We start from the raw sequence: 15948 nt of genomic DNA on the forward strand, positions 1-15948 counted from the left end.
CCTGATTTGAAGAAACGTTTTATTAGACTGAACAGTCCACTTTCTGCTAGTGCAGTTGTTGAACCTTTTTAGCTGTGCTGGATTAATGACTCACAATCACACTCACATGAGTGACAGTCACTTTCAAAAATGTAGTTTTACTAAAAGCAAAGTGGATTGAATTGTAGAGCAATAAAGTTGTTGGGATAAAAGCATTAACAATAGTTGCATTCATTGTAGTTGACTCAAAAAGTATTATATTAGGCAATAACTTTTTAACTTAAGTAAATTTTTAATGTATGCTTCAATGTACTTTTTACTTTTACTTAAGTATTAAAATATATATTTATTTTTACTTTTACTAAGTGCTTTGACTTGAACAGCAATGGAAATTAAGGACGTTCTGGCAGCTCTGTTGTATAATGTTTTCAATGCTTCACTAGAGTTAGGAGTGGTTCTAGAGAACTGGAGAAGGGTGAATGTGGTCCTTCTCCACAAAAACAGAAGCAAGAAGGATGTTGGGGCTAGGGAGGGGCGTTCCAAGATGGCGGACGCAACTCGATAGCGATCGTAGAGGCTCTCTGGACTTACCTTTTACTTGAAAACTTTACTGAGAAATGCCACATACAAAACGAAAAGGGGTAGTCAAAAGCCTACCATCCGCGACCACGACTGCCCAAACGATCCAGACGACCCTTGACGATTTCGCCACGAGTACCCCACGGCAGAGGGTGAAAGGGAGCTTGGCTGAGGGAACGTTTGGAGAAGCGACGATTCCCCTCGAGCACGATACCACACTTTCCTCCCCGGATCTCAATCCTCCTCTGTGCCCTGCAGATCTTAGGGATAAGGTGGAGTTCTTGGCGGCGTCCGAAGATGGCGCCGAGGAAGACTCAGCGGATGGAGCCTTGCCTAGGAAAACTGCAGAAGATCTACAAAGGGAGCTTTTTGCCCCAGCAGAGGTAACTCTGGGAAGTATCTCGACAATGTTAAAACATTTAACTGCTATTACTATGAAAGCTGCTTCGGAAACAACATCTTTGGTAACTAAAGTTGACTTCTTGAATGATTCAGTAGAAAAGATACGGCAGGAAGTTAGCTCTCAGAGAACTGTTTTTCAACAAGAAATTGATTCTTTAAAGATTTCTATAGATAGCCTGATTAAAGATAAAATTATATTACATAATAAACTAGACCAACTTGAAAACTTTAACAGGCGTCTTAATTTGAGAATAATTAACTTTCCAAGAATGCCAGAGTTAAGTGTACTTGAATTATTTAAAAAATACCTTTCTGAGAATCTCAATTACTCCTCTGATATGATGCCTCCGATTAATAAAATATACTATCTCCCAATTCCGCAAAAAGAGGAGCAGAAGAGAAAATCAGAAAATCAACCTACACAATCTCTTGGACTACAAGATTTGACAGCTTTTTTGGAACAGTCTATGAATGAAGTTCAATCTCGTACTACTGTTTTAGTATCTTTTGTCTTTGAGCAAGATGTTAATTCAGTTATGAAACTATATTTCAAAAATGCCCCTAAAGAATTTCTTGGAGCTCGAGTATGGATATACCCGGATGTGACAAGAACTGCTCAAGAAAAACGCAAAAAGTTTCTTGCACTGAGAGAAGAGACTAAATTGCTAGGAGCCAGTTTCTTATTATCATATCCCTGTAAATGTTTGGTAAAATATAAAGGTAACAAATACATATTTTATGATCCGGACCAGCTGAAAAGTTTTGTTGAATTAAAGAAAATTGTCAAGTGACCCCTAGAGAAAGTTTTGAGAAATGTAATTAACCGTGGATTTAGCGTTCAGGCCTGTTTTGCCTACTTAACATATTACTTTAATGTTCTTCTTAACTTTTAGAATCCCCCCTCATTTTTCCTTTTAGTGGTCTAAGAAGAGAAGACTAATTAGTTGTAAAAGTATTTTCTTTGTAATATCGATGTTACCCTCATGTTTCTATAGCAAGAAATTCTTGTGATGTATTGCAAATATACTAATAAATAAATAAATAAATAAATAAATAAATAAATAAAAAAAAGAAGGATGTTGGGAACTACAGGTTGGGTAGTCTGATCTCTTTGTGAGTAAATTAATGGCATTGCTTCTAAAACAGTGGATAGTTAGATTTCTGGAATCCAATGGATCATAGGACCGGAGACAATATGGTTTCATTAGAAGTAGGTCTTGTCAGGCTAATCTGATAAACTTCTTTGACTGGGTAAACAGAGAGTTGGATCAAGGGAGAGCCTTATCACATGTTGGTTCCTTGGTGCACTTTTGACTCCCCCATCCCCTGTTACTCTTTTTGGTACATCAATTATTCCAGTATCCTGTTTTCAATATTTAGGCATAATTCTTGGCTCCTCTCTTTCATTCCTGCTACAGGTCACACATTTGAATAAGGTTAGTTTCCTAGTTTTCCGTCAAATTAGATCAATCTGGCATCTTTTTGATATTTCAAACTTCCATGCGTTAATCCTTTATTTTTATTACTTCTCGACTAGATTACTGCAATATTATCTATGCAGGTTTACCACATTCTACACTGTGGTGATTACAAACATTCCATAATATAGCCATTAGGTTGTTATGTCATGCCCACCGATCAGATCACATCTCACCTTTGTTGAAAAAATATCATTGGCTTCCTGTTGAAAAACGATAATATATCAATCATCGACTGGTTTTACCCAGTCCAATGTTAGTCCATCTGGAATCTATGCAACGTAGTGCTTTTTTCTTTCACCACACATCTGGAACAATTTCTCCCTTTCTCTTTGTGGTAACACTTCTTTCAAGAACATTAAGGCTGAACTAAAAACTTGGCTTTTTAAGCAAGTGTTTGGAGAGACTGTCTGACTGCTATTGCTAGCTAACCATTTCTAATCCACCCTGCTTTCTAGATCATTTTGATTAAATGTTATACCCTACCAAACCTAACCTATACCTGATTTTTTCCCTTCCCTTTAGTTTGACTCATGGTGTGATTGTTATGCTTTCCTATCTTTTAATGGATTTCCTTTCCTATTTTCTTTGTTTTAGTCTGTATACCACTCTGCTGTGCTAGTCAGTTACAGTGGTATAGAAAGTTTTAGAAATAAATAAATAAATAAATAATAGATGTGGTCTACTTAGATTTTAGAAAAGCCTTTGGCATGGTTCTGCATTGGTGACTTATAAATAAATTCAGTGCCCATAGTATAGACCCTATTACTGGCATTGTACTGGAACCATGGATGAATCCATTCCATGAATCAGTGCTAACAAATGATGGAAATGAGTTATAAAAATATGACTTTATTTATCAAACTTCTAATTCATGAAAATGCATATATTTGTTCTGTATTCTTTTTTCCTCAATCGGAAGAATACCACTAAAACAATACATGATTTGGGATATTTGACTCATGCCCCCCAATATTCAAAACCATTTAACTGGCCAGGAATAGCACCTGGCCAGTTAATTAACGCTTAACCAGCTATCTGCGATATTCAGCAATGGATAGCCGGTTATTCCCCACTGAATATTCCTGGTTAGTGCCTAGGAGATAACTGGCTATATTGTGAGATATAGCTGGCTATCTCCAAATATTCAATTCATATCTGGCTATTGTAAGCAGCCACATTGAGCCATTGAAATAGCTGGTATATCCTTAGCTGGTTTAAAGTTAACCGGCTATCGTCAGCTAAAAATAAGCTGGATATTCAATGACCGTCACCGGAAATGGCTCGCAGCATTGAATATTTGGACTGACCACCAATTGCAGGGGTTAGCCGGGCTCCCTCCCACGGTCTGAATATCAGCCCCATAGTGTTTAGACATGTGTGTATGTGACACCCCCCCCCCCCCCCCCCCCCCCCCCCCCGTTATGCAGAATTGAAGCCAGTGAGTTTGTGCTCCTTCCATCTTGCTGTGCCATATGCCTGGACTAGATTTCCTGAGTCATCAATGGTCCTATTCAAATCCAGGCTAAAAGCTCACCTTGTTGAGGCTGCTTTTAACTCTTAATCCCTTGTTCACCTGTTCAGTACCCATGTTATTTTAATCATTCCCATAATAAATGTAACTCTCTCATCCCTTATTTGTCTGTCTTGAATAGATTATAAATTCTGTTAAGCAGGGACTGTCTCTTAGGTGTTTGTGTGCAGTACTACATACATCTAAAAGTGCTATAGAAATAAGTAGCAGTAGTAGTAGGCCCAAGATAGTACATTTTCTTTCCGTAAGTTGGGGCAGTGATAAAGTGTTCTGGCCGTCTCCTATTTTTCTAGCATATTTCATGCAATGGAGCCTCCTCCCCAAAAAACCAACCTGTGGCAAGATTCCATTTGAAATGCAAAATTAGAGATACTGAGAAGATTGATTTAACAAGAAAATTAAGCTTGAAGAAATGGAGTTTGTATTTCCTTGTTGACTGAGTTTTATTTATATTCAAGTCCTTTGTTATTGTTAATGTTTATGGACTATAAGTGAATGTACTAGCTAGTTTTGGCATGATGTCAGGCTATATCTTTTAGTAGCCTCAAGAAAAAATAAGGGCGCAACCAACTCAACTGAGAACTGGGATATGAATGCAATAAAAACAATGGGAGACATGTTGATGGCGTAAAATGCTTTCCGCTGTAAAATAACTGTCTAAATGAGTGCCATATAATTCTCCACAACCTCGTCTGCTAATCATAAAGTGCTAAATATTAGTTTTAGGTGCTAGTTTGAGAAATATCTGCCCTACGGAATCCCTGAAATCTTTACATTACTCAGCATAAATCATTCCACTTTCCTAATCTCCCAGCCAGCATATATCCAACCAGACTTCTTCTGCATAGCTACATAGTTACACTGAATGAGGAAGTACGCTCCATTGAGTACATATGAGAGGCATTTGAAAAATGAAGTTAAAACAAAAATAAAGTTTTCTACAGAATAAGCAAGTATTTTCCATATTAGATGACAACAAATAACTAAGAATCAAATAGTCAGCTGTAGCATTGATGTACGTGATCTTTATATTATATTATTAAATATTATATTCTATTATTATTATTATATTATAATATATTATATTATATTTATAGAATATGTTCTGTTTCACAGAAATTCGACTATGCATCTGAAGAAAGACATTACTGGGGTGAAATGAAGCCATATGTTGAAATGGCTTACTGGCTAATAACTTCTCTGAACCATGATAAGATTGACACAAACAACTGTAAGTCATTTTGGACACATATCCAAATGCAACTTTCTTTAAAGATACATCCAAGAGCAAATTAAATACTTTACTTTTTACTGCAACATTTTGGAAAAATTTCAGTATTTACATCTGGGTCATTCTAAATATTCTAACTGGTTGGACTGCTGTATTGCTTGATAGGGTGGAAGATAAATTTTGAAATCATGGGGCCCTTTTACTAAGGTGCGTAGGCACCTATGCACGTCAAATTGGCACTAGCACCCGGCCACTGCATGCCCCGGGCAGTAATTCCATTTTTGACGCATGCTCAAAACACACAGTAGAAAATAGTTTATATTTTTTATTACATGGCACTTAATCGGCAGTAATTTGCAACTTATGCACGTTAAACCCTTACCACCCGGTTAGCACACGAGACCTTACCGTTAAGTCAATGGGTGGCAGTGTGCTGGTTTTAATTTTGCCACACATGCATTTTCCAACATTAAAAAATGCCTTTTTTCCAGGCGAGCTGAGGAAATAGATCAGCGCGTATCCAAAACATGCACCTACACCAGTGCAGTCCACTTTTAGGCATGTCTTAGTAAAAGGGCACCAGAGAGATCAATATTCAAAGGGGTTTAACTGGGAGGAGAGGCACCTGCCTAGTTAAATCCTGCTAAGCTGGCCAGCCATCAATATTCAGACACTTACCAAGTAGTACCACTGAATATCATTAGGTTAGGCTAGGGGTGGTCCAGGGGCAGAGTTTGGGCAGAGGCAAAAGTTACCTGGTTAGCACCAATAGTCTGCTAACCTGAAGTATGCGGATAATGTTAGGACAGCTAAAAGGCTGCCCAAACTTTATCCACCAAGTTAACCAGGCACTAGTTGGTTCCCAAATAATTTCTGGGTTGCTGCACATTCTTGAATATTCAATACTGGAAGCTGCCCCTGCCCCAGCATTGAATATCCAGGGTTGGTTCAGCTCGTGGCTTACAAGACATTTATATTACCCCCTATGTTAATAAAATTGTAAATAACGGGCTGGCCTGAAAACCATGAGGAAGAACTCAGTTTGATTTCCAGAGCAGGCCTTCTGTTTCTGGCCTGCTTCAGACTGGATGATATAGAATAATTTTTCTCAGTTCTATCTTAGGTATTTATGGTTGACATAATGAACACATATAAGATAGATTGGCACATGCGGGGCCTCTAATGTATGTGGATCTCTCATGCATATTCATTATGGATATTGTGTGCATAATTTTATGCGTAGCGCACAAAATTGCATGCACAAGTTATAAAATAATGGTAGTTGCACACATAACTTCATAGATCAATTAGCTGCTAATTGGCATTATTGGCTATAATTGGTCTTAATTGGCACTGATTAGCACTTGTGTAACTGCCATTAATTGCAATTTTATAAATTGCAAGTGCAAAATCCAGAGTGCTCAATAGGAAGGGGAGCATGGACCTAGGAGATAACAGATATGCAAATCTGTCTCATGCATATTCATTAAAGATATTTTGAAAACCCAACTGGCTGGTGGTCCCCTAGGACAGGTTTGAGAACCACTGCTCTAACTTACTTAGGACTAGGAATGATTTTGACTTTAGGACCAGTTCCCTTCAGTGTAGTTCAGGAATCTTTCTTACTGGAATCTCAAGACCAACACTTTTCTATCTACTTCTACTTTTTTCATCTGTTGAAGAAAGATTAACTGAGAAGCTACTACTTTTCAAAGGGGAAGTCATGAACTAGCATCTATTCCTCCTTCTCCACCAGGAGATAACTTTGAACTAATTTTCCTCCAAAGGTTCTCCACTACCATCCCTTGACAGAACATCAAACTAGACCTTTCTCTCTATACTAAAATTTGCTTTACACCAGGGAATATAATAACTCCTCAATAAGGGAAACCACTATAATGTAGGAATAACTAGAGGAAAATCTCAGTAATGGAATATTATTGACATATAAAAATCATCCTTGTGATTTGTCAGGCTTCCATCTACTTTTCACCTGGTCCTGTTTTTGTTTTGCATAAAGGACCCTGAATTTTTTTTAACTCATGATATGATTCAGATTAATTTTATTGAAAATATTTTGTCTTGCTACAGGTCAGTTGAATATTTCAGGTCCAAATGTAGTCTGCAATTCCTCTATAAACTGGAGTCAATTTTACCAAAGTGCGATGGTGTTGATGAAGGATAATATTCATGATCCCATAGCAAAGGAGAGGTGAGGAAGTCTGCATTAATAATATATATCTTTGCCAGGAAATACTGAATAATCATTTTATGAACAGAGAGTAAGAGAGCCCAACTCTCAGAAACATCATGGATCAGATGTTTCATGAAACTGAGAGGAGATCAAAGTGCAATAGGATAGATATAATGGGCCCAATTTTCAGATTGTGGGAGGCAGCCTGCATAAGTGTCGTGATTGGCGGTGGTCCTGGATATTCAATGCCAGGCTGTTTTGGTATTGAATATCTGGAGGTTTTTTTTGGCTGGTTCAAACTTAACTGCCTAAGAGGCCCTTTTACTAAGCCATGGTAGGCTCTATGTGCGTGCAGCATGCACCCAAATGAGACTACTGCCAGGCCAGTGTGCCCTTCTGGCAGTAATTTCAGATTTGGCACATGCCCATAATGCATGGATTAATTATTTATTTATTTTATCATTCGTGTGCCAATTCCGGCAGTAATTATCACTAGGCGTGCGCCGACCGGTCACTGTGCATGTAGCATGTAAGCCTTTACCGTTAGATCATTGGGTGATGTTAAGGGCTCAGGCCGATTTTGGGCGCGTGCTGGTTTCATTTTTACCACAGGCCCTTTTCCCATCACATAAAGAAAAAGCCATTATTTTGTACATGCGGTAAAAACTGGCCTGGCGAGTGCCCAATACATGTGCCTACACTACCGCAAGCCACTTTTTACCACAGCTTAGTAAAAGGGCCCCTAAGTGAATATTCAACACAGGCTGGTTAAGTTTATAGTGGCCAAAGATAGGACTGCTATTTAGGTGGTCCGATTTGGCCGCTAAACTTAGCCAGCCAGCGCTTGAATATTCACAGATAGCTGGTTATATCACACAATATAGCCAGTTAGCCACTATGCGCTAACTGAAAATATTCAGTGGAGATAACTGGCTATCTCCCACTGAATATTTAGTGGTTAGCTGGCTAAATGCTATTTAACTGGCCAGGAGCCATTCCTGGCCAGTTAAATAGTGCTGAATATTGGCCGGAACATATACAAGAATACAGAAAATCATTTTATGAAGATGCCTGTGTCCGAAAACAAAGGGATAAATTTCATTAAGTTTCCTAATCAGATCTTCAAACGCAAGCTAACTGAAATTTTTGATTGAAGATCAGTTAACATGGGGGGGGGGGGGGGGGGGTGTTTTACTATTTATTTATTTGTAGCATTTGTATCCCACATTTTCCCAACAATTTGCAGGCTCAATGTGGCTTACATTTGCCGTAATGGCGGTTGCCATTTCCGGGTAACAGAATTACAAATGGTAATGTGTTAACTTGCATACATACATGTAACATAACATACGTGAACAGATCATGGTATAGATATATATCATGTGCATATATATGTTAAGGAAGAATAAATTATGGTAATACATGAAGGTTCCTGAGTAAGAAATTGGAAGAATAAATTATAGTAATACAGAACATTCCTGAGTACGAAATTGGGTTGTATCATTCTTCAGGTCATCGACTATGGAGAGACCATATTCGACATAGAGACTGAAGTGGTTATGCTTATTCATTAGTGGTAAGGAGGTTGCTCAGTCAAGTGATAAGATTTCATGTATGTCTATGTCGTGTAAAGTCTTATTTTTTGGTGTTTAAGATGGGTGTTTATGGTATGCCTTCTTGAACAGATCTGTTTTCAGTAGCCTTCGGAAGATAGTTAGGTCTTGCGTTATTTTTATGGCCTTCGGTAGTGCGTTCCATAGCTGCGTGCAGATGTATGAGAAACTGGTCGCATATGTGGATTTATATTTTAGTCCTTTGCAGTTAGGGTAATGGAGATTGAGGAATGTGCATGCTGATCTCTTTGCATTCCTGGTAGGCAAGTCTATAAGGTCTGACATATAGGTCGGGGCTTCCCCGTGAACGATTTTGTGGACCAGGGTGCAAACTTTGAATGCAATTCGTTCTTTTAGTGGGAGCCAGTGTAGTTTCTCTCTTAGGGGTTTGGCGCTTTCGTATTTCGCTTTCCCAAATATGAGTCTGGCTGCTGTATTTTGAGCGGTTTGAAGCTTCCTAATGATTTGTTCTTTACATCCAGCATAAATGGCATTGCAGTAGTCTAGATGGCTTAGCACCATTGATTGTACTAGGCTGCGGAATACTTCCTTTGGGAAGAAAGGTTTGATTCTTTTAAGTTTCCACATTGAGTAGAACATTTTTTTTGCTGTATTTTTCGCATGATCTTCAAGTGTGAGATTTCGGTCGATTGTAACTCCCAGAATTTTTAAGCTGTCTGAGACCAGGAGGGTGTAGTACGGTGTGTTTATGGTATTGGGTTTGTTTGTATTATATTGTGAAGACAAGATGAGACATTGTGTTTTTTCTGTGTTCAGCTTTAGTTGGAATGCGTCCGCCCATGAGTTCATTATTTGGAGACTGTGTGTGATTTCATTTGTGATTTCGGCTATATCTTGTTTGAATGGAATGTATATCGTAACATCATCTGCATAGATGTATGGGTTGAGTCCTTGGTTGGCTAGCGATTTGGCTAATGGTATCATCATTAAGTTGAAAAGGGTCGGCAAGAGCGGTGATCCTTGTGGTACTCCGCATTCAGGTTTCCATGGTGTTGTCGTTTTTGATATCACTTATTTTATTTATTTTTGTTACATTTGTACCCCGCGCTTTCTCACTCATGGCAGGCTCAATGCGGCTTACATGGGGCAATAGAGGGTTACGTGACTTGCCCACAGTCACAAGGAGCTGCCTGTGGCGGGAATCGAACTCAGTTCCTCAGTTCCCCAGGACCAAAGTCCACCACCCTAACCACTAGACCACTCCTCCACTTGATAGGTTCTTGCTGTTAAGAAGCCTTCAAACCATCTAAGTACGTTTCCTCCAATCCCGAAATAATCCAGGGTGTTTGAGAGTATTTGGTGGCTCATGTTATCTGCAACTGGGCCCCTTAGGAATAAAATTGAGCCTGCTGCAGATAACTCGAGCTAAGTTTTAGTAAAAGATCCCCATAGGAAGCTGATTTTCAATCCATTGTGAAAAGAAGGCATACACTTTTGTATGTTAAGGGGCAGAATTTGAATGGGTACAGTTGAAGTTGCAATTTATTAGAGATGTGCATTCATTTGAAATGATAAGAAATATCTAATTGCATTTTATGTCATTAGCAAAAAAAAAATATGCAGAAAAAAGAAGGATGCGATCTCACACACAACCAGCAGAAGGGTAAAAAAGTGAGGAATATAATCAAACGAAGGAGATCCAGTCCAGTTAAAAGATTCTTTAATAAATACTGTGTTCATCTGTAATAGTCCATGACACAAACATAAAAGGACTCAACACGGCCATGTTTCGGCAATGATGCCTACATCAGGAGTCACAAATTCCAAAACTTGTGTCACTAATGGAATATGATAAGAACGTAAGAATAGCCATACTGGGTCAAACCAATGCTCCATCCAGCCGAGTATCCTGTTTCCAACAGTAGCCAATCCAGGTCACAGGTACCTGCAGAAACCCAAATAGTAGCAACATACCATGCTACCAATCCCAGGGCAAGCATTGATGAACTATTAAAGGCAGTCAAACCAGACTGCTGCACACAATCTGGGCTACAGCTCGGTTTATTATTCTTTTCTCCAGATTGTGTGCAGCAGTCTGGTTTGACTGCCTTTAATAGTTTATCATATTCCTTTAGTGACACAATTTTTGGAATTGTGACTGATGCAGACATCATCAATGAAACATGGCCGTGTCGAGTCCTTTTATCTCTGTATCACGGACTATTGTAGAGTCCTTTTATCTTTGTGTCACAGACTATTATAGATTAGCAAAAGAAAACAAGCAGAAATAACATGAAATTTTGGGGCCTTTTTTACTAAACTATGCTAAAAAGTGGCTTGCAGTATCAGTAGAGTGGGTCTTTTCCGCTCGCTGAGGCCACTCTTAGTGTGGCCGTAAAATGTCCACGTTTTCCATTGCTTCATTTATTTGCCATGCACTATTTTCCCAATTAGCACAAGGCCATTAGCCCAAGCCCTTACCAACACCTATTTACTAGGTGGTAAGGGCTCTCGCGCTGAATCGGTTAGCACATGGCGATGCAGCTGCGCTAACCAATTAGTGCTAGACATGCCTACTCTCCACCCCAAACACGCCCCAGCGCTAAAAAAATATTTCCTGTTTTTTAGCGTGTGGGTAGCACATGCCAAACACAAAACTACCACAGGACACCTAAGCGCGACCAGCGATAGTGGATTTTATCCTGTGGTAAGTACGTATTAGTGCTTAACGCAGCTTAGTAAAAGGGCTCCTTTGTGTTCTTTCAAGTGCCATCAGCAGTGTGCACTCTTTCAAAAGAATGTGCAGTATTCACAAAGCATGCACACTCATAACAACATTGCTCCTGTAATAACAGAATGAAGAAAAAAAACACCAAAACCCAAAACATTCCCAGAGGTAAAAAGGGAAATGGTACAAAACAAACATTTCTGGTTGCACACCCCCACAATTTATGTGCATGGATTATAAAATAATGGTGATGACCAAATAAGTGAAGGAAAGGAGTAACCCAGTATTCTAAAATATCGGCCTTTACTAAAATGAACACACTTTGGGGTCTTTTACTAAGCATACTTAACGCAGGTTAAAAAACACTACCGTAGGGCACGCTCAGGTATCCCACAGTAGCTTTGGGATTGGTGCACGCTTCTCACACGCAAACAAATATGTTTTATTTTTTAGCACTGGGGCACAGAATAGTCATGTACTGCACTAATTAACGCAACTACTTCGCCACACGCTAACAAATAAGTGTAGTATTAGTGCGTGAGCTCTTATCGCTTACAAAATAGGTGTCAGTAAGTACTCACACGCTAATGGCCACTTGCTAATGAGAATAATGGGAAATGGGGCATTTTACCATCGCAGTAAATGTGGCCTCAGTGCATGGGAAAGACCCACGCTGGGGATAGTGCTGGCCACATCTTAGTAAAAGGGCCCCTTAGGCTATTATTTAGGGGCCCCTTTATAAAGGTGCGTAAGGTCCTATGCGTGTCCAGCGCACACAAAATCAGCATTAATGCCCAGCTACCGCGTGCCCCTAGTGGTAATTCTGAATTTGGCGTGCGTCAAAACCACGTAGTAAAAAATATTTTCAATTTTCTACCATGTGGTGCTTACCCGGCAGTAAATGACAGTGTGCGTTAGCTGCATGCCTACCGCCCGGGTATCGCATGAGACCTTACCGCTAAGTCAATGGGTGGCGGTAAGGTCTCAGGCCAAAAATGGACACGCACTGGTTTTTATTTTGCTGCATGGCAATTTTTTCTTCCCCTTAAAAAAGGCGTTTTTTCCAGGATGTGGCAAAAAGTGGCCCGGCGCACGCCCAAAAGACGTGCTTGCACTGCCGCAGGCCACTTTTTGCTGCGGTTTAGTAAAAGGGCCCATCAGGGCATGATATGGGCCGTATTTTGGCAGTATTGCCTGGATCAGTAGTACAATGCATAAAGTACACCTTATAAAATTAGGTTATACCTTGGCATAGTGCAGAAGGTGTAGACCTGTACTGTAGGGCATTCTCAGGAAGGAGCTAGGGTGGAACATAGGTGGAGGCATAGTTTAAGGATGTGTTTTCTAAAATACTCATGTAAGCAGGCATGATTGTCAGCACCCACAATCTAGGCACTATTTTTGCAGTATTCGTGATAGTTTATTACGTATGTGTCTTTGCATGTGAATTTTCCTCCAAGGTTCTGCACTACCACCCCAGTGGGAGCACAATGTATGTAAATTAAACACATGCATACATTTTTTTAATGTTATGCTATATGTCTTGTAGTTAGTTTTTTTCCCTACCCGAGTTAGAACCCCAGATGTTTCTCTTTTTATGACTAAAATGCATTTTTTAAACTGTGTGTGTAATTTTAGCTGACTGAAAATCCACTTAAGAAATTCAGCCATTTTCCTCAAGCTGCCCTAATTTTTACTTGCTCATTTCCCAATTAAGGGGCCCTTTTACTAATATATGGTAAGTTCTTGTGTAGCTGCAAAAAAAATGATGCACAGTAAGTGGAAAGCCTGTGCAGTAAATGCAGGGGTTATATCCAGCATTTGCCCTGGCATTTACAATACAGGGCAGACACTGCATGGCACAGTGTGTAACTTGGAGTAAGCCCTCTCAAAAATAAATAACCACAGCACTGCTCCACCCCTGACACATCCCCCACACATCTGATCCTCCTCCAACTCACGCATGATCTGATCTACTCCCCCCCCCCCCACACACGCACACAACATACCCCCATCAGACTTCCTCATCTCAAACCCCACTGTCGAAGATTACAAATCCAACCCCTAGGCCTAAATGTCTCCACCCCAGAGTTGGACCCTTCCCCACCCCTGGGGTTTGCATTGGCCCAAATGCATCAACCAAACGTAAAAAAATCTAAAACGTAAAAGTGCTTACCAAATTTGAAAAAAAGAAGAATGCACCAAAAAAACAAGTCGCACAAGTTCGGTGTGGTATTGTAAAGTACAATGCATTACAGATTCGTAATCCCCGTCAGTAATCGGCCCCCAAAACATGCGCAGAGCAGCCAAGCGTTATGCTGGCTGCTCTGAGCATTCCACAAACGTCAAAACAAAACAAAAAAAAACCCCAAAACACAAGCACATGGCTCCCCATGCGAGGGGGGGGGGGGGGGGATCGAGATGTGTGAGCGTTTAGCTCTGTGATCCTAGCAGGAGAGTGCAGTTGAAGACGTCCTCCTCGAGACTCCAAAAAGGACGTCCTTCATAAACCCCCCTTTCTAACAAAAGACCTCTTTCACTGTGATCCCCTTTAGCTCAGCAGAGAGATCTGGGCCCGCCCCCAGCTTGGGGAAACAGAGGAAGGGAGGGGGACCGGGGCAGCTTAAAGTTGTTTACAGAACCGGGAAATTGGCTTCAGAGGAGAGCAGAGTGTTAATTTTCAAAGCTGTGGGAGAAGGAGAAATAGAGAGAGAGAGAGGAAGGGAGGGGTGCCGTGGCTGCTACAGTTTTGAGTTTTCTTTTGATTTTTTTTTTAATACAGGGGGAAGCGGGGAGCAGCATCGACCTCGGGCAGGCGGGGGGCAAGAGCGTCCATACAGGATGCTCCTGACGAGCGCCTTTGCCCCCTCCTGATCCTTTTTTGCTTTTTGGGTTTTTTTTTTCAATTTTATGCAGGAGGAAGCGGGGAGCCACGTGTTTGTGTGGGTTTTTTTAAATTTTCAAACATGCCAGCTTGGATTTTTATGCTGCAGGGAGAAGCGGGGAGCAGTGTCTGTATGACAGCTCAGGCCTTAACGACAGGTCTGACTTCACATTAAATATATCACGGTAAATGATTCGTTGCAATCATCGGTATGGTTAGTGCATTGCGAATTGTTCACATTTCAATTGGAAGTGACTCGTTTGCATTCCGTTTTCGTTAGCTGCTAGCGTCATCGGAAAATGGCCTCTAATGCATGCTATGGTTGAAAGTTTCTTCGTTAAAGGTTCGTTAAAGTTTTGTGCATCTGGGCCTCAGTGAAGCCCATATGGGAGCAGCATACCTCTGCTCTATCCCGGGACTATGCCGGGATGCAAAATGGCCACCATAACTCCTGAGAGTAGTCTCATGGTATTACCACTAGAGGGCATCCTTCAATACAAAGAGAAAATCCTTATACCTTATTTGGAAGGCTATACCTCTAGCAGTAGTACTGTGAGACTGCTGCTAAGGGTCACAGCACAGTCCCAGGCAGGTGCAGAGGGGTACTGTTTCCACTTAGGGTTACTGGTTTACTAGTGCAGTCTCCCTGTCTGGGAGGTATAGTTTGGAACCTCAGGGGACAGGGTTTGAGTAAGGGTGGTCAGATGTTGGAGATATTGTGGGGGTGGGGGATCAGATTGGGGGGGTGTAGGGAGGATCAGAGATTGGGGGTATAGGTTTGGGGGGGATCAAATATCAGCGGGAGCACTGCTGCACTACCACATCCTCTTAAGGTGACAGTAAGTGCAGTTGCACTATTGGTAGTTGTGACAGCCAGCATATGATGCTGATCTGTGCACTAGCTGGCCACTCCTGCAACCTACCCTTATCTCCAGCTCCCACCCCTACCCATGTTAGATAGCTAGCGTGGGTTTTGCTACTGTGCTGCTGGTTTTAACATGTGGTAGACGCTAGCATGGATCTGCACTAACATCCACTGCATGGTAAAACCCATGCTAGCAGCTTAATACATCTTAGTAAAAGATCCTTTAAATCTGTGAACATTTTCCCTGTAATGCATATGTCAGTGCAGGAAAGAAGTGACCAAGGTAATTATTTCTTCAAATTCTTTTGTATAATTTATGATGTTACCTCAACTAAAACTTTGATTACATAATGCAAACAAGATGCAACAAATCCTGTTTATTGTCAGCATGGTATGTGCCTTAGGCTTGAAAGGAAATACTGTGTCAAAGCAAATATAATTTTGAAAAGGAAAATTCAGATAAAAAAAGCTGCACTGAAGAGGAAAAGCCTGTTCATCTT

The 15948-nt window shown here is 40.5% G+C and overlaps 1 protein-coding gene across 1 annotated transcript in view; it reads left to right on the forward strand.

The window, feature by feature from the left end:
* ABCA12 (ATP binding cassette subfamily A member 12) overlaps positions 1-15948 on the forward strand; it is a 542556-nt gene that overhangs the window by 228332 nt on the left and 298276 nt on the right. Inside the window, 2 exon segments of the mRNA XM_030210844.1 lie at positions 5089-5203; positions 7295-7415. Coding sequence (XP_030066704.1) covers positions 5089-5203; positions 7295-7415 — 236 coding nt within the window.

Source organism: Microcaecilia unicolor, chromosome 7 (genome assembly GCF_901765095.1).
Source record: "Microcaecilia unicolor chromosome 7, aMicUni1.1, whole genome shotgun sequence".
Classification (NCBI taxonomy): Eukaryota; Metazoa; Chordata; class Amphibia; order Gymnophiona; family Siphonopidae; genus Microcaecilia; species Microcaecilia unicolor.